Source organism: Telmatherina bonti, assembly GCF_933228915.1.
Source record: "Telmatherina bonti genome assembly, chromosome: 24".
Taxonomy (NCBI): domain Eukaryota; kingdom Metazoa; phylum Chordata; class Actinopteri; order Atheriniformes; family Telmatherinidae; genus Telmatherina; species Telmatherina bonti.
In genome coordinates this window covers 4120513-4143776 of record NC_136633.1, presented here as the reverse complement: position 1 = coordinate 4143776, position 23264 = coordinate 4120513, and the positions used below count along the sequence as shown (strand labels likewise).

At 36.8% G+C, this 23264-nt stretch overlaps 1 protein-coding gene across 1 annotated transcript in view; it reads right to left on the bottom strand.

The window, feature by feature from the left end:
- Positions 1-2564: 2564 nt before the first annotated feature.
- rpgrb (retinitis pigmentosa GTPase regulator b) overlaps positions 2565-23264 on the bottom strand; it is a gene marked incomplete at its 3' end in the record, with an annotated part of 43896 nt that continues 23196 nt past the window's right edge. The window contains exon 19 of the mRNA XM_079263833.1: positions 2565-2711. Coding sequence (XP_079119959.1) covers positions 2565-2711 — 147 coding nt within the window. The remainder of the gene's footprint in view (positions 2712-23264) is intronic.

Here is a 23264-nt window from a genome sequence, read left to right as displayed (position 1 = left end):
ATATATATATATATATATATATATATATATATATATATATATATACATACATACATATACACACACACACTACTCACAAAAAGTTAGGGATATTTGGCTTTCAGGTGAAATTTATGGAAAATGCAATATGTTCATGCTACAGTGATATAATATAAAAGTAAGACATTTAAGTAGAAGGATGCACTACTGATTTCCTCATCTCAAAAAATTCATTCAACACAAAAGGTAACAACAATGGTAGTTACACCACAACAAAAAATTTGAACGTCTCAATATCTGGTCATGTGCCCTTGAGCATCAATTACAGCTTGACAACGACGTCTCATGCTGTTCACAAGGCAACTTATTGCCTGCTGAGGCATGGCATCCCACTCTTCTTGAAGGGCAGCCCTCAGGTCATTGAGGTTCTGGGGTGCAGGGTCTCGAGCCTCTACACGACGGCTCAGCTGATCCCACAGGTTTTCAATGGGATTCAGGTCTGGAGAGAGTGCAGGCCATTCCATTTGAGGTCCACCAGTCTCCAACAGCCGTTCCCTGATGATGCGGCTTCGATGAGCAGGAGCATTGTCGTCCATGAAGATGAAATTAGGCCTGTGCTGTTCATGTAGGGGCACAATCACTGGATTAATGCTGTTATTCAGGTAGTATGGGCTTGTCACTGTACCATTCACAAAGTGTAGGGCAGTTCTGTACCAAGTGGACACCCCTGCCCACACTGTAACACCGCCACCACCAAAAGCTGGCCTGGTGACAACAGTGGCTGATGCATAGCGCTCTCCCTGACGTCTCCAACATCGTTGCCGGCCATCATTTCTGCTCAGTGTGAATCGACTTTCATCAGAGAACAGCACTGAGGCCCACTGGTTCCTCGTCCAGCGTAAATGCTCCCTGGCCCATGCAAGACGATGATGCCTGTGCCTGGTGGTGTGGTCAGGTACCCGTGCAGGTCGTCTAGCACGCAGACCACGCTGATGGAAACGGTTTCCAATGGTCTGACGTGACACTTGGGTGCCTCTCACCTCTCTTAAACGTGCCTGGAGTTGAGTGGCATTCATCATCCGGTTTCTCAGGGCAGTGTTCACAATGTAGCGGTCATCAGCACGGGATGTGGCCAAAGGACGTCCACTTCTAGGCCTTTCTGTGACTCTTCCAGTCTCTCCATATCTCTGTTGCAACCTGCTGATGACACTCTGTGACACTCCAAGCTCAGTGGCCACTTCTGTCTGAGAACGTCCTGTTTGAAGCATCGCAATGGCAAGGGACTGTTGTTCCATTGTTAGGTGTTGTCTTGGTCTCATGATGTCAAAATGTGAACAGCATGATGAGGACAACTGTTTAAACACCAGCTCTAATTGAACCAGGACGTTTATTGGTCAATTCAAGGATCACACACCTGCCGTGATTTTTGCCGTTAAGCTCCTTGTTAGAGAACAGCAACTTGTGCAAAATTTATTGAAACATTTAACAGTTGGACATGTGCATTTAAAAGCTTAGAGAAGATCACATTAAGTTCACCTGTACAGGTTTGAATGCATTTTAGGCTTGTTGGGAAATTTCACCCAAAAGCTGAATATCCCTAACTTTTTGTGAATAGTGTATATGCATATATAGTATGTGTATGTATGTGTGTGTGAGTTTGTGCAGGGAAATTTAAAAAAATTCTGGACATAATCATATATAAAATAATCCTATTATAAAAAGGAATAAACATTTCTGAAAACTGTATTATTTTCCAGATTTTCATGGATTTATTTTCATATGGATTTACATAATAATTAAATCAATAAATAACTAAAAGAAACTGGACTTGCAGGTCCTCCTGTGTATATGCGTGGGTTTCCTCCCACTGTCCCAACACATGATGTTACAATGAATGGTTGCTCTAAATCCTCCCTAGGAGTGAATGTGAGTGTTTGTCTCAGTGCTGGTGCTGCTATGGACCGGCAACCTGTCCAGGAGTCCCTGCCTCTCAGCTGACTACTGCTGGGAAACCTCTCTGTGACCCTGAACTGGACCAAGTGGTCCAAACACAAGGACAGAAGTAAACTGAGAAATGAAATAGTCCAAAGCAATGAGACGCACGTGTTGGCTAGAACATCCTCTCCGGTCGTCTGGACTCCTGCTGTGGCTTGATCGGTCCTAACAGCTGATTTCAGACACACTCAGGTGTTCTACAGGACTCAGGCGCTGTTTTTTCCTCTTTATTGCCTCTTGGCAGCTCCTCCAGGACCCCGACATGATCATGTCCACGCTAACAAACATCAGCCGTCCCGTCAGAGCTTCCCACATTTAAACGTCCATTCACAAAGTGCAGATGTGCTCCGGGACCGTGTCATGGTAAATAGTCCCATGGACGTCCTCAACGCTCGACGCTCAGCTGCTGGAAGGTGTCACACAGAGTGGAAACTAGTAGAATCCAGCAGGAGTCTGTTTGTCCACCACAACGTGGTGTCTTCCTGGTCACTCAGACGATGGACACTGTCCCCCTGCTGCAGACTCAAGTTGTCTACACCCACACCAGGACTCTCTTCCAAGAGTCCATCAGATCCACCAGGTCCACCAGTTTAGAGCACGCTGCAGGCCCCGGATCGGAGCCCTCTAGATCTGGACTCCTGTAGGGTCTCTGCAGCAGGGGACAGAGACTCGACGTCCACCAGGGTGTCGTTCAACATCCTTGACCGGGAGGAGGACAGCCGTCTGAAGAGAGACAGCTGAGAGCAGAGAGAACGTTTTCCTGACAGGAGTCACACTTTATATCATACCTGTCTGTATTTACACCTGTCCTTATTTACACCTGTCTTTATTTACACCTGTCCTTATTTACACCTGTCTTTATTTACACCTGTCCTTATTTACACCTGTCTTTATTTACACCTGTCCTTATTTACACCTGTCTTTATTTACACCTGTCTTTATTTACACCTGTCCTTATTTACACCTGTCCTTATTTACACCTGTCTTTATTTACACCTGTCCTTATTTACACCTGTCCTTATTTACACCTGTCTTTATTTACACCTGTCCTTATTTACACCTGTCTTTATTTACACCTGTCCTTATTTACACCTGTCTTTATTTACACCTGTCTTTATTTACACCTGTCCTTATTTACACCTGTCTTTATTTACACCTGTCCTTATTTACACCTGTCTTTATTTACACCTGTCTTTATTTACACCTGTCCTTATTTACACCTGTCCTTATTTACACCTGTCTTTATTTACACCTGTCTTTATTTACACCTGTCCTTATTTACACCTGTCCTTATTTACACCTGTCTTTATTTACACCTGTCCTTATTTACACCTGTCCTTATTTACACCTGTCCTTATTTACACCTGTCTTTATTTACACCTGTCCTTATTTACACCTGTCCTTATTTACACCTGTCTTTATTTACACCTGTCCTTATTTACACCTGTCTTTATTTACACCTGTCCTTATTTACACCTGTCCTTATTTACACCTGTCTTTATTTACACCTGTCCTTATTTACACCTGTCTTTATTTACACCTGTCTTTATTTACACCTGTCTTTATTTACACCTGTCCTTATTTACACCTGTCTTTATTTACACCTGTCTTTATTTACACCTGTCCTTATTTACACCTGTCTTTATTTACACCTGTCTTTATTTACACCTGTCCTTATTTACACCTGTCCTTATTTACACCTGTCTTTATTTACACCTGTCCTTATTTACACCTGTCCTTATTTACACCTGTCTTTATTTACACTTGTCCTTATTTACACCTGTCCTGATTTACACCTGTCCTGATTTACACCTGTCTTTATTTACACCTGTCTTTATTTACACCTGTCCTGATTTACACCTGTCCTGATTTACACCTGTCTTTATTTACACCTGTCTTTATTTACACCTGTCCTGATTTACACCTGTCCTTATTTACACCTGTCCTGATTTACACCTGTCCTGATTTACACCTGTCCTTATTTACACCTGTCCTGATTTACACCTGTCTTTATTTACACCTGTCCTTATTTACACCTGTCTTTATTTACACCTGTCCTGATTTACACCTGTCTTTCTTTACACCTGTCCTGATTTACACCTGTCTTTATTTACACCTGTCCTTATTTACACCTGTCTTTATTTACACCTGTCCTTATTTACACCTGTCTTTATTTACACCTGTCTTTATTTACACCTGTCCTGATTTGCACCTGTCTTTATTTACACCTGTCTTTATTTACACCTGTCTTTATTTACACCTGTCCTTATTTACACCTGTCTTTATTTACACCTGTCCGTATTTACACCTGTCCTTATTTACACCTGTCTTTATTTACACCTGTCCTTATTTACACCTGTCTTTATTTACACCTGTCCTTATTTACACCTGTCTTTATTTACACCTGTCTGTATTTACACCTGTCCTTATTTACACCTGTCTTTATTTACACCTGTCCTTATTTACACCTGTCTTTATTTACACCTGTCTTTATTTACACCTGTCCTTATTTACACCTGTCCTTATTTACACCTGTCTTTATTTACACCTGTCTGTATTTACACCTGTCCTTATTTACACCTGTCTTTATTTACACCTGTCTGTATTTACACCTGTCCTTATTTACACCTGTCTTTATTTACACCTGTCTATATTTACACCTGTCCTTATTTACACCTGTCTTTATGTATACCTGTCTTTATTTACACCTGTCTTCATGTTCACCTGTCTTTATTTACACCTGTCTTCATGTTCACCTGTCTTTATGTGCACCTGTCTTTATTTACACCTGTCTTTATGTACACCTGTCTTTTTGTTCACCTGTCCTTATGTACACCTGTCTTTATGTACAGTTGTCTTTATTTACACCTGTCTTTATGTGCACCTGTCCTTATTTACACCTGTCTTTATTTACACCTGTCTTTATGTATACTTGTCTTTATTTACACCTGTCCTTATTTACACCTGTCCTGATTTACACCTGTCCTGATTTACACCTGTCCTTATTTACACCTGTCTTTATTTACACCTGTCTGTATTTACACCTGTCCTTATTTACACCTGTCTTTATTTACACCTGTCCTTATTTACACCTGTCTTTATTTACACCTGTCCTTATTTACACCTGTCTTTATTTACACCTGTCTGTATTTACACCTGTCCTTATTTACACCTGTCTTTATTTACACCTGTCCTTATTTACACCTGTCTTTATTTACACCTGTCTTTATTTACACCTGTCCTTATTTACACCTGTCCTTATTTACACCTGTCTTTATTTACACCTGTCTGTATTTACACCTGTCCTTATTTACACCTGTCTTTATTTACACCTGTCTGTATTTACACCTGTCCTTATTTACACCTGTCTTTATTTACACCTGTCTATATTTACACCTGTCCTTATTTACACCTGTCTTTATGTATACCTGTCTTTATTTACACCTGTCTTCATGTTCACCTGTCTTTATTTACACCTGTCTTCATGTTCACCTGTCTTTATGTGCACCTGTCTTTATTTACACCTGTCTTTATGTACACCTGTCTTTTTGTTCACCTGTCCTTATGTACACCTGTCTTTATGTACAGTTGTCTTTATTTACACCTGTCTTTATGTGCACCTGTCCTTATTTACACCTGTCTTTATTTACACCTGTCTTTATGTATACTTGTCTTTATTTACACCTGTCTTTATTTACACCTGTCTGTATTTACACCTGTCCTTATTTACACCTGTCTTTATTTACACCTGTCTGTATTTACACCTGTCCTTATTTACACCTGTCTTTATGTATACCTGTCCTTATTTACACCTGTCTGTATTTACACCTGTCCTGATTTACACCTGTCTTTATTTACACCTGTCTGTATTTACACCTGTCTTTATTTACACCTGTCCTTATTTACACCTGTCCTTATTTACACCTGTCTTTATTTACACCTGTCCTTATTTACACCTGTCCTTATTTACACCTGTCTTTATTTACACTTGTCCTTATTTACACCTGTCCTGATTTACACCTGTCCTGATTTACACCTGTCCTTATTTACACCTGTCCTGATTTACACCTGTCCTGATTTACACCTGTCCTTATTTACACCTGTCCTTATTTACACCTGTCCTGATTTACACCTGTCTTTATTTACACCTGTCCTTATTTACACCTGTCCTTATTTACACCTGTCTTTATTTACACCTGTCCTGATTTACACCTGTCTTTCTTTACACCTGTCCTGATTTACACCTGTCTTTATTTACGCCTGTCCTTATTTACACCTGTCTTTATTTACACCTGTCCTTATTTACACCTGTCTTTATTTACACCTGTCCTTATTTACACCTGTCCTTATTTACACCTGTCTTTATTTACACCTGTCCTTATTTATACCTGTCCTTATTTACACCTGTCTTTATTTACACCTGTCCTGATTTACACCTGTCTTTATTTACACCTGTCTTTATTTACACCTGTCTGTATTTACACCTGTCTATATTTACACCTGTCTTTATTTACACCTGTCCTTATTTACACCTGTCTTTATTTACACCTGTCCTTATTTACACCTGTCTTTATTTACACCTGTCTGTATTTACACCTGTCCTTATTTACACCTGTCTTTATTTACACCTGTCCTTATTTACACCTGTCTTTATTTACACCTGTCTTTATTTACACCTGTCTGTATTTACACCTGTCCTTATTTACACCTGTCTTTATTTACACCTGTCCTTATTTACACCTGTCTTTATTTACACCTGTCTGTATTTACACTTGTCCTTATTTACACCTGTCCTGATTTACACCTGTCCTGATTTACACCTGTCTTTATTTACACCTGTCCTGATTTACACCTGTCCTTATTTACACCTGTCTTTATTTACACCTGTCCTTATTTACACCTGTCCTTATTTACACCTGTCTTTATTTACACCTGTCTGTATTTACACCTGTCCTTATTTACACCTGTCTTTATTTACACCTGTCTGTATTTACACTTGTCCTTATTTACACCTGTCCTGATTTACACCTGTCCTGATTTACACCTGTCCTTATTTACACCTGTCCTGATTTACACCTGTCTTTATTTACACCTGTCCTTATTTACACCTGTCCTGATTTACACCTGTCTTTATTTACACCTGTCCTTATTTACACCTGTCTTTATTTACACCTGTCCTGATTTACACCTGTCTTTCTTTACACCTGTCCTGATTTACACCTGTCTTTATTTACACCTGTCCTTATTTACACCTGTCTTTATTTACACCTGTCTTTATTTACACCTGTCCTTATTTACACCTGTCTTTATTTACACCTGTCCTTATTTACACCTGTCCTTATTTACACCTGTCTTTATTTACACCTGTCCTTATTTACACCTGTCTTTATTTACACCTGTCCTTATTTATACCTGTCCTTATTTACACCTGTCTTTATTTACACCTGTCCTGATTTACACCTGTCTTTATTTACACCTGTCTTTATTTACACCTGTCTGTATTTACACCTGTCTTTATTTACACCTGTCCTTATTTACACCTGTCTTTATTTACACCTGTCCTTATTTACACCTGTCTTTATTTACACCTTTCTGTATTTACACCTGTCCTTATTTACACCTGTCTTTATTTACACCTGTCCTTATTTACACCTGTCTTTATTTACACCTGTCCTTATTTACACCTGTCTTTATTTACACCTGTCCTTATTTACATCTGTCTTTATTTACACCTGTCCTTATTTACACCTGTCTTTATTTACACCTGTCTGTATTTACACCTGTCCTTATTTACACCTGTCTTTATTTACACCTGTCCTTATTTACACCTGTCTTTATTTACACCTGTCCTTATTTACACCTGTCCTTATTTACACCTGTCTTTATTTACACCTGTCCTTATTTACACCTGTCTTTATTTACACCTGTCCTTATTTACACCTGTCTTTATTTATACCTGTCCTTATTTACACCTGTCTTTATTTACACCTGTCCTTATTTACACCTGTCCTTATTTACACCTGTCTTTATTTACACCTGTCTGTATTTACACCTGTCCTTATTTACACCTGTCTTTATTTACACCTGTCTGTATTTACACCTGTCCTTATTTACACCTGTCTTTATTTACACCTGTCTGTATTTACACCTGTCCTTATTTACACCTGTCTTTATGTATACCTGTCTTTATTTACACCTGTCTTCATATTCACCTGTCTTTATTTACACCTGTCTTCATGTTCACCTGTCTTTATGTGCACCTGTCTTTATTTACACCTATCTTTATTTACACCTGTCTTTATGTACACCTGTCTTTATGTTCACCTGTCCTTATGTACACCTGTCTTTATGTACAGTTGTCTTTATTTACACCTGTCTTTATGTGCACCTGTCCTTATTTACACCTGTCTTTATGTATACTTCTCTTTATTTACACCTGTCTTTATTTACACCTGTCTGTATTTACACCTGTCTGTATTTACACCTGTCCTTATTTACACCTGTCTTTATTTACACCTGTCTGTATTTACACCTGTCTTTATTTACACCTGTCCTTATTTACACCTGTCCTTATTTACACCTGTCTTTATTTACACCTGTCCTTATTTACACCTGTCTTTATTTACACCTGTCCTTATTTATACCTGTCCTTATTTACACCTGTCTTTATTTACACCTGTCCTGATTTACACCTGTCTTTATTTACACCTGTCTTTATTTACACCTGTCCTTATTTACACCTGTCTTTATTTACACCTTTCTGTATTTACACCTGTCCTTATTTACACCTGTCTTTATTTACACCTGTCCTTATTTACACCTGTCTTTATTTACACCTGTCCTTATTTACACCTGTCTTTATTTACACCTGTCCTTATTTACATCTGTCTTTATTTACACCTGTCCTTATTTACACCTGTCTTTTATTACACCTGTCTGTATTTACACCTGTCCTTATTTACACCTGTCTTTATTTACACCTGTCCTTATTTACACCTGTCTTTATTTACACCTGTCCTTATTTACACCTGTCCTTATTTACACCTGTCTTTATTTACACCTGTCCTTATTTACACCTGTCTTTATTTACACCTGTCCTTATTTACACCTGTCTTTATTTATACCTGTCCTTATTTACACCTGTCTTTATTTACACCTGTCCTTATTTACACCTGTCCTTATTTACACCTGTCTTTATTTACACCTGTCTGTATTTACACCTGTCCTTATTTACACCTGTCTTTATTTACACCTGTCTGTATTTACACCTGTCCTTATTTACACCTGTCTTTATTTACACCTGTCTGTATTTACACCTGTCCTTATTTACACCTGTCTTTATGTATACCTGTCTTTATTTACACCTGTCTTCATATTCACCTGTCTTTATTTACACCTGTCTTCATGTTCACCTGTCTTTATGTGCACCTGTCTTTATTTACACCTATCTTTATTTACACCTGTCTTTATGTACACCTGTCTTTATGTTCACCTGTCCTTATGTACACCTGTCTTTATGTACAGTTGTCTTTATTTACACCTGTCTTTATGTGCACCTGTCCTTATTTACACCTGTCTTTATGTATACTTCTCTTTATTTACACCTGTCTTTATTTACACCTGTCTGTATTTACACCTGTCCTTATTTACACCTGTCTTTATTTACACCTGTCTGTATTTACACCTGTCCTTATTTACACCTGTCTTTATGTATACCTGTCCTTATTTACACCTGTCTGTATTTACACCTGTCCTTATTTACACCTGTCTTTATTTACACCTGTCTGTATTTACACCTGTCCTTATTTACACCTGTCTTTATGTATACCTGTATTTATTTACACCTGTCTTCATGTTCACCTGTCTTTATTTACACCTGTCTTCATGTTCACCTGTCTTTATGTGCACCAGTCTTTATTTACACCTATCTTTATTTACACCTGTCTTTATGTACACCTGTCTTTATGTTCACCTGTCCTTATGTACACCTGTCTTTATGTACAGTTGTCTTTATTTACACCTGTCTTTATGTGCACCTGTCCTTATTTACACCTGTCTTTATTTACACCTGTCTTTATGTATACTTGTCTTTATTTACACCTGTCTTTATGTATACCTGTCCTTATTTACACCTGTCTTTATGTATACCTGTCCTTATTTACACCTGTCCTTATTTACACCTGTCTTTATTTACACCTGTCCTTATTTACACCTGTCTTTATGTGCACCTGTCCTTATTTACACCTGTCTTTATTTACACCTGTCTTTATGTATACTTGTCTTTATTTACACCTGTCTGTATTTACACCTGTCCTTATTTACACCTGTCTTTACTTACACCTGTCTGTATTTACACCTGTCCTTATTTACACCTGTCTTTATGTATACCTGTCCTTATTTACACCTGTCTGTATTTACACCTGTCCTTATTTACACCTGTCTTTATTTACACCTGTCTGTATTTACACCTGTCCTTATTTACACCTGTCTTTATGTATACCTGTCTTTATTTACACCTGTCTTCATGTTCACCTGTCTTTATATACACCTGTCTTCATGTTCACCTGTCTTTATGTGCACCTGTCTTTATTTACACCTATCTTAATTTACACCTGTCTTTATGTACACCTGTCTTTATGTTCACCTGTCCTTATGTACACCTGTCTTTATGTACAGTTGTCTTTATTTACACCTGTCTTTATGTGCACCTGTCCTTATTTACACCTGTCTTTATTTACACCTGTCTTTATGTATACTTGTCTTTATTTACACCTGTCTTTATGTATACCTGTCCTTATTTACACCTGTCTTTATGTATACCTGTCCTTATTTACACCTGTCTTTATTTACACCTGTCCTTATTTACACCTGTCTTTATGTATACCTGTCCTTATTTACACCTGTCTTTATGTATACCTGTCCTTATTTACACCTGTCTTTATTTACACCTGTCCTTATTTACACCTGTCTTTATGTACACCTGTCCTTGTTTACACCTGTCCTTATTTACACCTGTTCTTATTTACACCTGTCTTGATTTACACCTGTCCTTATTTACACCTGTCTTTATGTATACCTGTCCTTATTTACACCTGTCTTTATGTTCACCTGTCTTTATTTACACCTGTCTTCATGTTCACCTGTCTTTATGTACACCTGTCCTTATGTACACCTGTCTTTATGTACACCTGTCTTTATTTACACCTGTCTTTATGTTCACCTGTCTTTATTACACCTGTCTTTATGTTTACGTGTCTTTATGTTCACCTGTCTTTATTTACACCTGTCTTCATGTTCACCTGTCTTTATGTGCACCTCTCTTTTTTACACCTATCTTTATTTACACCTGTCTTTATGTACAGCTGTCCTTATGTACACCTGTCTTTATGTACAGTTTTCTTTATTTACACCTGTCTTTATGTACAGTTGTCTTTATTTACACCTGTCTTTATGTTCACCTGTCTTTATTTACACCTGTCTTTATGTTCACCTGTCTTTATTTACACCTGTCTTTATGTTCACCTGTCTTTATTTACACCTGTCTTTATTTACACCTGTCTTTATGTACACCTGTCCTTATTTACACCTGTCTTTATTTACACCTGTCTTTATGTATACTTGTATTTATTTACACCTGTCTGTCTGTATACCTGTCCTTATTTACACCTGTCTTTATGTATACCTGTCCTTATTTACACCTGTCTTTATGTACACCTGTCCTTATTTACACCTGTCCTTATTTACACCTGTCTTTATTTACACCTGTCCTGATTTACACCTGTCTTTATTTACACCTGTCCTTATTTACACCTGTCTTTATGTATACCTGTCCTTATTTACACCTGTCTTTATGTATACCTGTCTTTATTTACACCTGTCTTTATGTACACCTGTCCTTATTTACACCTGTCTTTATTTACACCTGTCTTTATGTTCGCCTGTCTTTATGTACACCTGTCTTTATTTACACCTGTCTTTATGTTCACCTGTCCTTATTTACACCTGTCTTTATTTACACCTGTCCTTATTTACACCTGTCCTTATTTACATCTGTCCTTATTTACAACTGTCTTTATTTACACCTGTCCTTATTTACACCTGTCTTTATTTACACCTGTCCTGATTCACACCTGTCTTTATTTACACCTGTACTGATTTACACCTGTCTTTATTTACACCTGTCCTTATTTACACCTGTCCTGATTTATACCTGTCTTTATTTACACCTGTCCTTATTTACACCTGTCTTTATTTACACCTGTCTTTATTTACACCTGTCCTTATTTACACCTGTCCTTATTTACACCTGTCTTTATTTACACCTGTCCTTATTTACACCTGTCTTTATGTATACCTGTCCTTATTTACACCTGTCTTTATGTATACCTGTCCTTATTTACACCTGTCTTTATTTACACCTGTCCTTATTTACACCTGTCTTTATGTACACCTGTCCTTATTTACACCTGTCTTTATTTACACCTGTTCTTATTTACACCTGTCTTTATTTACACCTGTCCTTATTTACACCTGTCTTTATGTATACCTGTCCTTATTTACACCTGTCTTTATGTTCACCTGTCTTTATTTACACCTGTCTTTATGTTCACCTGTCTTTATGTACACCTGTCCTTATTTACACCTGTCTTTATTTACACCTGTCTTCATGTTCACCTGTCTTTATGTACACCTGTCCTTATGTACACCTGTCCTTATGTACACCTGTCTTTATGTACACCTGTCTTTATTTACACCTGTCTTTATGTTCACCTGTCTTTATTACACCTGTCTTTATGTTTACGTGTCTTTATGTTCACCTGTCTTTATTTACACCTGTCTTCATGTTCACCTGTCTTTATGTGCACCTCTCTCTTTTACACCTATCTTTATTTACACCAGTCCTGTCTTTATGTACACCTGTCTTTATGTACAGTTGTCTTTATTTACACCTGTCTTTATGTACAGTTGTCTTTATTTACACCTGTCTTTATGTTCACCTGTCTTTATTTACACCTGTCTTTATTTACACCTGTCTTTATGTTCACCTGTCTTTATTTACACCTGTCTTTATGTTCACCTGTCTTTATTTACACCTGTCTTTATTTACACCTGTCTTTATGTACACCTGTCCTTATTTACACCTGTCTTTATTTACACCTGTCTTTATGTATACTTGTATTTATTTACACCTGTCTGTCTGTATACCTGTCCTTATTTACACCTGTCTTTATGTATACCTGTCCTTATTTACACCTGTCTTTATGTACACCTGTCCTTATTTATACCTGTCCTTATTTACACCTGTCTTTATTTACACCTGTCCTTATTTACACCTGTCTTTATTTACACCTGTCCTTATTTACACCTGCCTTTATGTATACCTGTCCTTATTTACACCTGTCTTTATGTATACCTGTCTTTATTTACACCTGTCTTTATGTACACCTGTCCTTATTTACACCTGTCTTTATTTACACCTGTCTTCATGTTCACCTGTCTTTATTTACACCTGTCTTTATGTTCACCTGTCTTTATGTACACCTGTCTTTATTTACACCTGTCTTTATGTTCACCTGTCCTTATTTACACCTGTCCTTATTTACACCTGTCTTTATTTACACCTGTCCTTATTTACACCTGTCCTTATTTACATCTGTCCTTATTTACAACTGTCTTTATTTACACCTGTCCTTATTTACACCTGTCTTTATTTACACCTGTCCTGATTCACACCTGTCTTTATTTACACCTGTCCTGATTTACACCTGTCTTTATTTACACCTGTCCTTATTTACACCTGTCCTGATTTATACCTGTCTTTATTTACACCTGTCCTTATTTACACCTGTCTTTATTTACACCTGTCTTTATTTACACCTGTCCTTATTTACACCTGTCCTTATTTACACCTGTCTTTATGTATACCTGTCCTTATTTACACCTGTCTTTATGTATACCTGTCCTTATTTACACCTGTCTTTATTTACACCTGTTCTTATTTACACCTGTCTTTATGTACACCTGTCCTTATTTACACCTGTCTTTATTTACACCTGTTCTTATTTACACCTGTCTTTATTTACACCTGTCCTTATTTACACCTGTCTTTATGTATACCTGTCCTTATTTACACCTGTCTTTATGTTCACCTGTCTTTATTTACACGTGTCTTTATGTTCACCTGTCTTTATGTACACCTGTCCTTATTTACACCTGTCTTTATTTACACCTGTCTTCATGTTCACCTGTCTTTATGTACACCTGTCCTTATGTACACCTGTCTTTATGTTCACCTGTCTTTATTTACACCTGTCTTTATGTTCACCTGTCTTTATTTACACCTGTCTTTATGTTCACCTGTCTTTATTTACACCTGTCTTTATTTACACCTGTCTTTATGTACACCTGTCCTTATTTACACCTGTCTTTATTTACACCTGTCTTTATGTATACTTGTATTTATTTACACCTGTCTGTCTGTATACCTGTCCTTATTTACACCTGTCTTTATGTATACCTGTCCTTATTTACACCTGTCTTTATGTACACCTGTCCTTATTTACACCTGTCCTTATTTACACCTGTCTTTATTTACACCTGTCCTGATTTACACCTGTCTTTATTTACACCTGTCTTTATGTATACCTGTCCTTATTTACACCTGTCTTTATGTATACCTGTCTTTATTTACACCTGTCTTTATGTACACCTGTCTTTATGTACACCTGTCCTTATTTACACCTGTCTTTATTTACACCTGTCTTTATGTTCGCCTGTCTTTATGTACACCTGTCTTTATTTACACCTGTCTTTATGTTCACCTGTCCTTATTTACACCTGTCTTTATTTACACCTGTCCTTATTTACACCTGTCCTTATTTACATCTGTCCTTATTTACAACTGTCTTTATTTACACCTGTCCTTATTTACACCTGTCTTTATTTACACCTGTCCTGATTCACACCTGTCTTTATTTACACCTGTACTGATTTACACCTGTCTTTATTTACACCTGTCCTTATTTACACCTGTCCTGATTTATACCTGTCTTTATTTACACCTGTCCTTATTTACACCTGTCTTTATTTACACCTGTCTTTATTTACACCTGTCCTTATTTACACCTGTCTTTATTTACACCTGTCCTTATTTACACCTGTCTTTATGTATACCTGTCCTTATTTACACCTGTCTTTATGTATACCTGTCCTTATTTACACCTGTCTTTATTTACACCTGTCCTTATTTACACCTGTCTTTATGTACACCTGTCCTTATTTACACCTGTCTTTATTTACACCTGTTCTTATTTACACCTGTCTTTATTTACACCTGTCCTTATTTACACCTGTCTTTATGTATACCTGTCCTTATTTACACCTGTCTTTATGTTCACCTGTCTTTATTTACACCTGTCTTTATGTTCACCTGTCTTTATGTACACCTGTCCTTATTTACACCTGTCTTTATTTACAGTTTTCTTTATTTACACCTGTCTTTATGTACAGTTGTCTTTATTTACACCTGTCTTTATGTTCACCTGTCTTTATTTACACCTGTCTTTATGTTCACCTGTCTTTATTTACACCTGTCTTTATGTTCACCTGTCTTTACTTACACCTGTCTTTATTTACACCTGTCTTTATGTACACCTGTCCTTATTTACACCTGTCCTTATGTACACCTGTCTTCATGTTCACCTGTCTTTATTTACACCTGTCTTTATGTTCACCTGTCTTTATTACACCTGTCTTTATTTACACCTGTCCTTATTTACACCTGTCTTTATTTACACCTGTCTTCATGTTCACCTGTCTTTATTTACACCTGTCTTTATGTTCACCTGTCTTTATTACACCTGTCCTTATTTACACCTGTCTTTATTTACACCTGTCTTCATGCTCACCTGTCTTTATTTACACCTGTCTTCATGTTCACCTGTCTTTATTTACACCTGTCTTTATGTTCACCTGTCTTTATTACACCTGTCTTTATTTACACCTGTCCTTATTTACACCTCTCCTTATTTACACCTGTCTTTATTTACACCTGTCTTCATGTTCACCTGTCTTTATTTACACCTGTCTTTATGTTCACCTGTCTTTATTACACCTGTCTTTATTTACACCTGTCCTTATTTACACCTGTCTTTATTTACACCTGTATTCATGTTCACCTGTCTTTATTTACACCTGTCTTTATGTTCACCTGTCCTTATTTACACCTGTCTTTATTTACACCTGTCTTCATGTTCACCTGTCTTTATTTACACCTGTCTTCATGTTCACCTGTCTTTATGTTCACCTGTCTTTATTTACACCTGTCTTCATGTTCACCTGTCTTTATGTGCACCTGTCTTTATTTACACCTATCTTTATGTTCACCTGTCTTTATTTACACCTGTCTTCATGTTCACCTGTCTTTATGTGCACCTGTCTTTATTTACACCTATCTTTATTTACACCTGTCTTTATGTACACCTGTCTTTATGTTCACCTGTCCTTATGTACACCTGTCTTTATGTACAGTTGTCTTTATTTACACCTGTCTTTATGTTCACCTGTCTTTATTTACACCTGTCTTTATGTACACCTGTCCTTATTTACACCTGTCTTTATTTACACCTGTCTTTATGTATACTTGTCTTTATTTACACCTGTCTTTATGTATACCTGTCCTTATTTACACCTGTCTTTATGTATACCTGTCCTTATTTACACCTGTCCTTATTTACACCTGTCTTTATTTACACCTGTCCTGATTCACACCTGTCTTTATTTACACCTGTCCTGATTTACACCTGTCTTTATTTACACCTGTCCTGATTTATACCTGTCTTTATTTACACCTGTCCTTATTTACACCTGTCTTTATTTACACCTGTCCTTATTTACACCTGTCCTTATTTACACCTGTCCTTATTTACACCTGTCTTTATTTACACCTGTCCTTATTTACACCTGTCTTTATGTATACCTGTCCTTATTTACACCTGTCTTTATGTATACCTGTCCTTATTTACACCTGTCTTTATTTACACCTGTCCTTATTTACACCTGTCTTTATGTACACCTGTCCTTATTTACACCTGTCCTTATTTACACCTGTCTTTATTTACACCTGTTCTTATTTACACCTGTCTTTATTTACACCTGTCCTTATTTACACCTGTCTTTATGTATACCTGTCCTTATTTACACCTGTCTTTATGTTCACCTGTCTTTATGTTCACCTGTCTTTATTTACACCTGTCTTTATGTACACCTGTCCTTATTTACACCTGTCTTTATTTACACCTGTCTTCATGTTCACCTGTCTTTATGTACACCTGTCCTTATGTACACCTGTCTTTATGTACACCTGTCTTTATTTACACCTGTCTTTATGTTCACCTGTCTTTATTACACCTGTCTTTATGTTTACGTGTCTTTATGTTCACCTGTCTTTATTTACACCTGTCTTCATGTTCACCTGTCTTTATGTGCACCTGTCTTTATGTACACCTGTCCTTATTTACACCTGTCTTTATTTACACCTGTCTTTATGTATACTTGTCTTTATTTACACCTGTCTTTATGTACACCTGTCCTTATTTACACCTGTCTTTATGTATACCTGTCCTTATTTACACCTGTCTTTATGTACACCTGTCCTTATTTACACCTGTCTTTATGTTCACCTGTCTTTATTTACACCTGTCTTTATGTTCACCTGTCTTTATTTACACCTGTCCTGATTTACACCTGTCTTTATTTACACCTGTCTTTATGTACACCTGTCCTTATTTACACCTGTCTTTATTTACACCTGTCCTTATTTACACCTGTCTTTATGTTTACCTGTCTTTATGTTCACCTGTCTTTATGTTCACCTGTCTTTATTACACCTGTCTTTATGTTTACCTGTCTTTATGTTCACCTGTCTTTATTTACACCTGTCTTCATGTTCACCTGTCTTTATGTGCACCTGTCTTTATTTACACCTATCTTTATTTACACCTGTCTTTAGGTACACCTGTCTTTATGTTCACCTGTCCTTATGTTCACCTGTCTTTATGTTAACCTGTCTTTATTTACACCTGTCTTTGTGTATACCTGTCCTTATTTACACCTGTCTTTATTTACACCTGTCCTTATTTACACCTGTCTTTATGTACACCTGTCTTTATGTACACCTGTCTTTATGTATACTTGTCTTTATTTACACCTGTCTTTATGTACACCTGTCCTTATTTACACCTGTCTTTATGTATACCTGTCCTTATTTACACCTGTCTTTATGTACACCTGTCCTTATTTACACCTGTCTTTATGTTCACCTGTCTGTATTTACACCTGTCTTTATGTTCACCTGTCTTTATTTACACCTGTCTTTATTTACACCTGTCCTTATTTACACCTGTCTTTATTTACACCTGTCTTCATGTTCACCTGTCTTTATTTACACCTGTCTTTATGTTCACCTGTCTTTATTACACCTGTCCTTATTTACACCTGTCTTTATTTACACCTGTCTTCATGCTCACCTGTCTTTATTTACACCTGTCTTCATGTTCACCTGTCTTTATTTACACCTGTCTTTATGTTCACCTGTCTTTATTACACCTGTCTTTATTTACACCTGTCCTTATTTACACCTCTCCTTATTTACACCTGTCTTTATTTACACCTGTCTTCATGTTCACCTGTCTTTATTTACACCTGTCTTTATGTTCACCTGTCTTTATTACACCTGTCTTTATTTACACCTGTCCTTATTTACACCTGTCTTTATTTACACCTGTATTCATGTTCACCTGTCTTTATTTACACCTGTCTTTATGTTCACCTGTCCTTATTTACACCTGTCTTTATTTACACCTGTCTTCATGTTCACCTGTCTTTATTTACACCTGTCTTCATGTTCACCTGTCTTTATGTTCACCTGTCTTTATTTACACCTGTCTTCATGTTCACCTGTCTTTATGTGCACCTGTCTTTATTTACACCTATCTTTATGTTCACCTGTCTTTATTTACACCTGTCTTCATGTTCACCTGTCTTTATGTGCACCTGTCTTTATTTACACCTATCTTTATTTACACCTGTCTTTATGTACACCTGTCTTTATGTTCACCTGTCCTTATGTACACCTGTCTTTATGTACAGTTGTCTTTATTTACACCTGTCTTTATGTTCACCTGTCTTTATTGACACCTGTCTTTATGTACACCTGTCCTTATTTACACCTGTCTTTATTTACACCTGTCTTTATGTATACTTGTCTTTATTTACACCTGTCTTTATGTATACCTGTCCTTATTTACACCTGTCTTTATGTATACCTGTCCTTATTTACACCTGTCCTTATTTACACCTGTCTTTATTTACACCTGTCCTGATTCACACCTGTCTTTATTTACACCTGTCCTGATTTACACCTGTCTTTATTTACACCTGTCCTGATTTATACCTGTCTTTATTTACACCTGTCCTTATTTACACCTGTCTTTATTTACACCTGTCTTTATTTACACCTGTCCTTATTTACACCTGTCCTTATTTACACCTGTCTTTATTTACACCTGTCCTTATTTACACCTGTCTTTATGTATACCTGTCCTTATTTACACCTGTCTTTATGTATACCTGTCCTTATTTACACCTGTCTTTATTTACACCTGTCCTTATTTACACCTGTCTTTATGTACACCTGTCCTTATTTACACCTGTCCTTATTTACACCTGTCTTTATTTACACCTGTTCTTATTTACACCTGTCTTTATTTACACCTGTCCTTATTTACACCTGTCTTTATGTATACCTGTCCTTATTTACACCTGTCTTTATGTTCACCTGTCTTTATGTTCACCTGTCTTTATTTACACCTGTCTTTATGTACACCTGTCCTTATTTACACCTGTCTTTATTTACACCTGTCTTCATGTTCACCTGTCTTTATGTACACCTGTCCTTATGTACACCTGTCTTTATGTACACCTGTCTTTATTTACACCTGTCTTTATGTTCACCTGTCTTTATTACACCTGTCTTTATGTTTACGTGTCTTTATGTTCACCTGTCTTTATTTACACCTGTCTTCATGTTCACCTGTCTTTATGTGCACCTGTCTTTATGTACACCTGTCCTTATTTACACCTGTCTTTATTTACACCTGTCTTTATGTATACTTGTCTTTATTTACACCTGTCTTTATGTACACCTGTCCTTATTTACACCTGTCTTTATGTATACCTGTCCTTATTTACACCTGTCTTTATGTACACCTGTCCTTATTTACACCTGTCTTTATGTTCACCTGTCTTTATTTACACCTGTCTTTATGTTCACCTGTCTTTATTTACACCTGTCCTGATTTACACCTGTCTTTATTTACACCTGTCTTTATGTACACCTGTCCTTATTTACACCTGTCTTTATTTACACCTGTCCTTATTTACACCTGTCTTTATGTTTACCTGTCTTTATGTTCACCTGTCTTTATGTTCACCTGTCTTTATTACACCTGTCTTTATGTTTACCTGTCTTTATGTTCACTTGTCTTTATTTACACCTGTCTTCATGTTCACCTGTCTTTATGTGCACCTGTCTTTATTTACACCTATCTTTATTTACACCTGTCTTTAGGTACACCTGTCTTTATGTTCACCTGTCCTTATGTTCACCTGTCTTTATGTTAACCTGTCTTTATTTACACCTGTCTTTGTGTATACCTGTCCTTATTTACACCTGTCTTTATTTACACCTGTCCTTATTTACACCTGTCTTTATGTACACCTGTCTTTATGTACACCTGTCTTTATGTATACTTGTCTTTATTTACACCTGTCTTTATGTACACCTGTCCTTATTTACACCTGTCTTTATGTATACCTGTCCTTATTTACACCTGTCTTTATGTACACCTGTCCTTATTTACACCTGTCTTTATGTTCACCTGTCTGTATTTACACCTGTCTTTATGTTCACCTGTCTTTATTTACACCTGTCCTGATTTACACCTGTCTTTATTTACACCTGTCTTTATGTACACCTGTCCTTATTTACACCTGTCTTTATTTACACCTGTCTTTATGTTCACCTGTCTTTATGTACACCTGTCCTTATTTACACCTGTCTTTATGTTTACCTGTCTTTATGTTCACCTGTCTTTATGTTCACCTGTCTTTATTACACCTGTCTTTATGTTTACCTGTCTTTATGTTCACCTGTCTTTATTTACACCTGTCTTCATGTTCACCTGTCTTTATGTGCACCTGTCTTTATTTACACCTATCTTTATTTACACCTGTCTTTAGGTACACCTGTCTTTATGTTCACCTGTCCTTATGTTCACCTGTCTTTATGTTAACCTGTCTTTATTTACACCTGTCTTTGTGTATACCTGTCCTTATTTACACCTGTCTTTATTTACACCTGTCCTTATTTACACCTGTCTTTATGTACACCTGTCCTTATTCACACCTGTCTTTATGTACACCTGTCTTTATGTATACTTGTCTTTATTTACACCTGTCTTTATGTATACCTGTCCTTATTTACACCTGTCTTTATGTATACCTGTCCTTATTTACACCTGTCTTTATGTACACCTGTCCTTATTTACACCTGTCTTTATGTTCACCTGTCTTTATTTACACCTGTCTTTATGTTCACCTGTCTTTATTTACACCTGTCCTGATTTACACCTGTCTTTATTTACACCTGTCTTTATGTTCACCTGTCTTTATGTACACCTGTCCTTATTTACACCTGTCTTTATGTTTACCTGTCTTTATGTTCACCTGTCTTTATTACACCTGTCTTTATGTTTACCTGTCTTTATGTTCACCTGTCTTTATTTACACCTGTCTTCATGTTCACCTGTCTTTATGTGCACCTGTCTTTATTTACACCTATCTTTATTTACACCTGTCTTTATGTTCACCTGTCCTTATGTTCACCTGTCTTTATGTTAACCTGTCTTTATTTACACCTGTCTTTGTGTATACCTGTCCTTATTTACACCTGTCTTTATTTACACCTGTCCTTATTTACACCTGTCTTTATGTACACCTGTCCTTATTTACACCTGTCTTTATGTACACCTGTCTTTGTGTATACCTGTCCTTATTTACACCTGTCTTTATTTACACCTGTCCTTATTTACACCTGTCTTTATGTACACCTGTCCTTATTTACACCTGTCTTTATTTACACCTGTCTTTTTTTACACCTGTCTTTATTTACACATCATTGTTTAAATCTGTCTTTGTTTATTTTTATACTAATAAAATGTGACTTCTATAATATTTTCATCAATAATGAATCTAAAACGTAATATTTAAACTCTATTTCTGCATGTGATGAAAATTACATGTGTGTAGATCTGTTCCTACATGCCATGAAATATGTTCATTTACATCCCTACATTTTAACAAGCTGTTTTCTGGACGCTTTCTTTCACACCTGCATTAAAACAAGTTATACCATGGTCTGGGTGAATACTTGATTCTGACTGGTTGCAGGGTGTCCGTTAAAAAGTGATATAGGACACCAGTTGAAGAAAGTTCCTTCAAAGAGCCGAATAATTCTAAATCCCTGCGCTGGCTCGAATGTCACTTGGTAACCATGGCAACAGAAATGTCAGCGACAAACGGACAGAACAGAAAGCAGAAAGAATATCTGGAAGGACTATGTCAAGCAGCGGCCCATGCTTACTCATGAATGTATCTGATCTGCTAGTTCTTAAGTTCTTTTATTTTTTTCAGGTTAATTTAGACCATCGGTTCAACAATAACCAGAGTAGAAAAGGAAGAAAGGAAAAAAGTCTCCCGATCCCTCCTCATCTCACTACTGTATTATGTTCATGTTCTACCGAGATTGTTAGTTGAAATCAGTCCCTGCAGATAAAATATCTGTCATATTTTTTCAACCGTATTAAATAATATTTAATCAGTTAGTTTGTGATGAAGCTCCAGATCTCTGAAAGAGGGACAGAGTGGTTCTGACAGAGTGTTTCTCTGCATTAATGCTCCAGCGGTTACGCGAATTTCACAGCCATCTTCAAGAATTAAAAAGGTCCGTGCTGTTTGCATTTAGATTTTTCCACAGCTGATTTTTTCTTATGCTGCTTTAGAAACCAACCATCGCACGTCCTCCCCAATTTCCTTCATATTGTGAAGAAATTCTGGTATTACTGACGCACCGTGCGCACACACTCACACTCACTTCCACAGAGCTCCCTGGACCACAGTCACACATCCCGCAACACCATCATATTATCATCAGTGATTTGCTGCAATAGTTT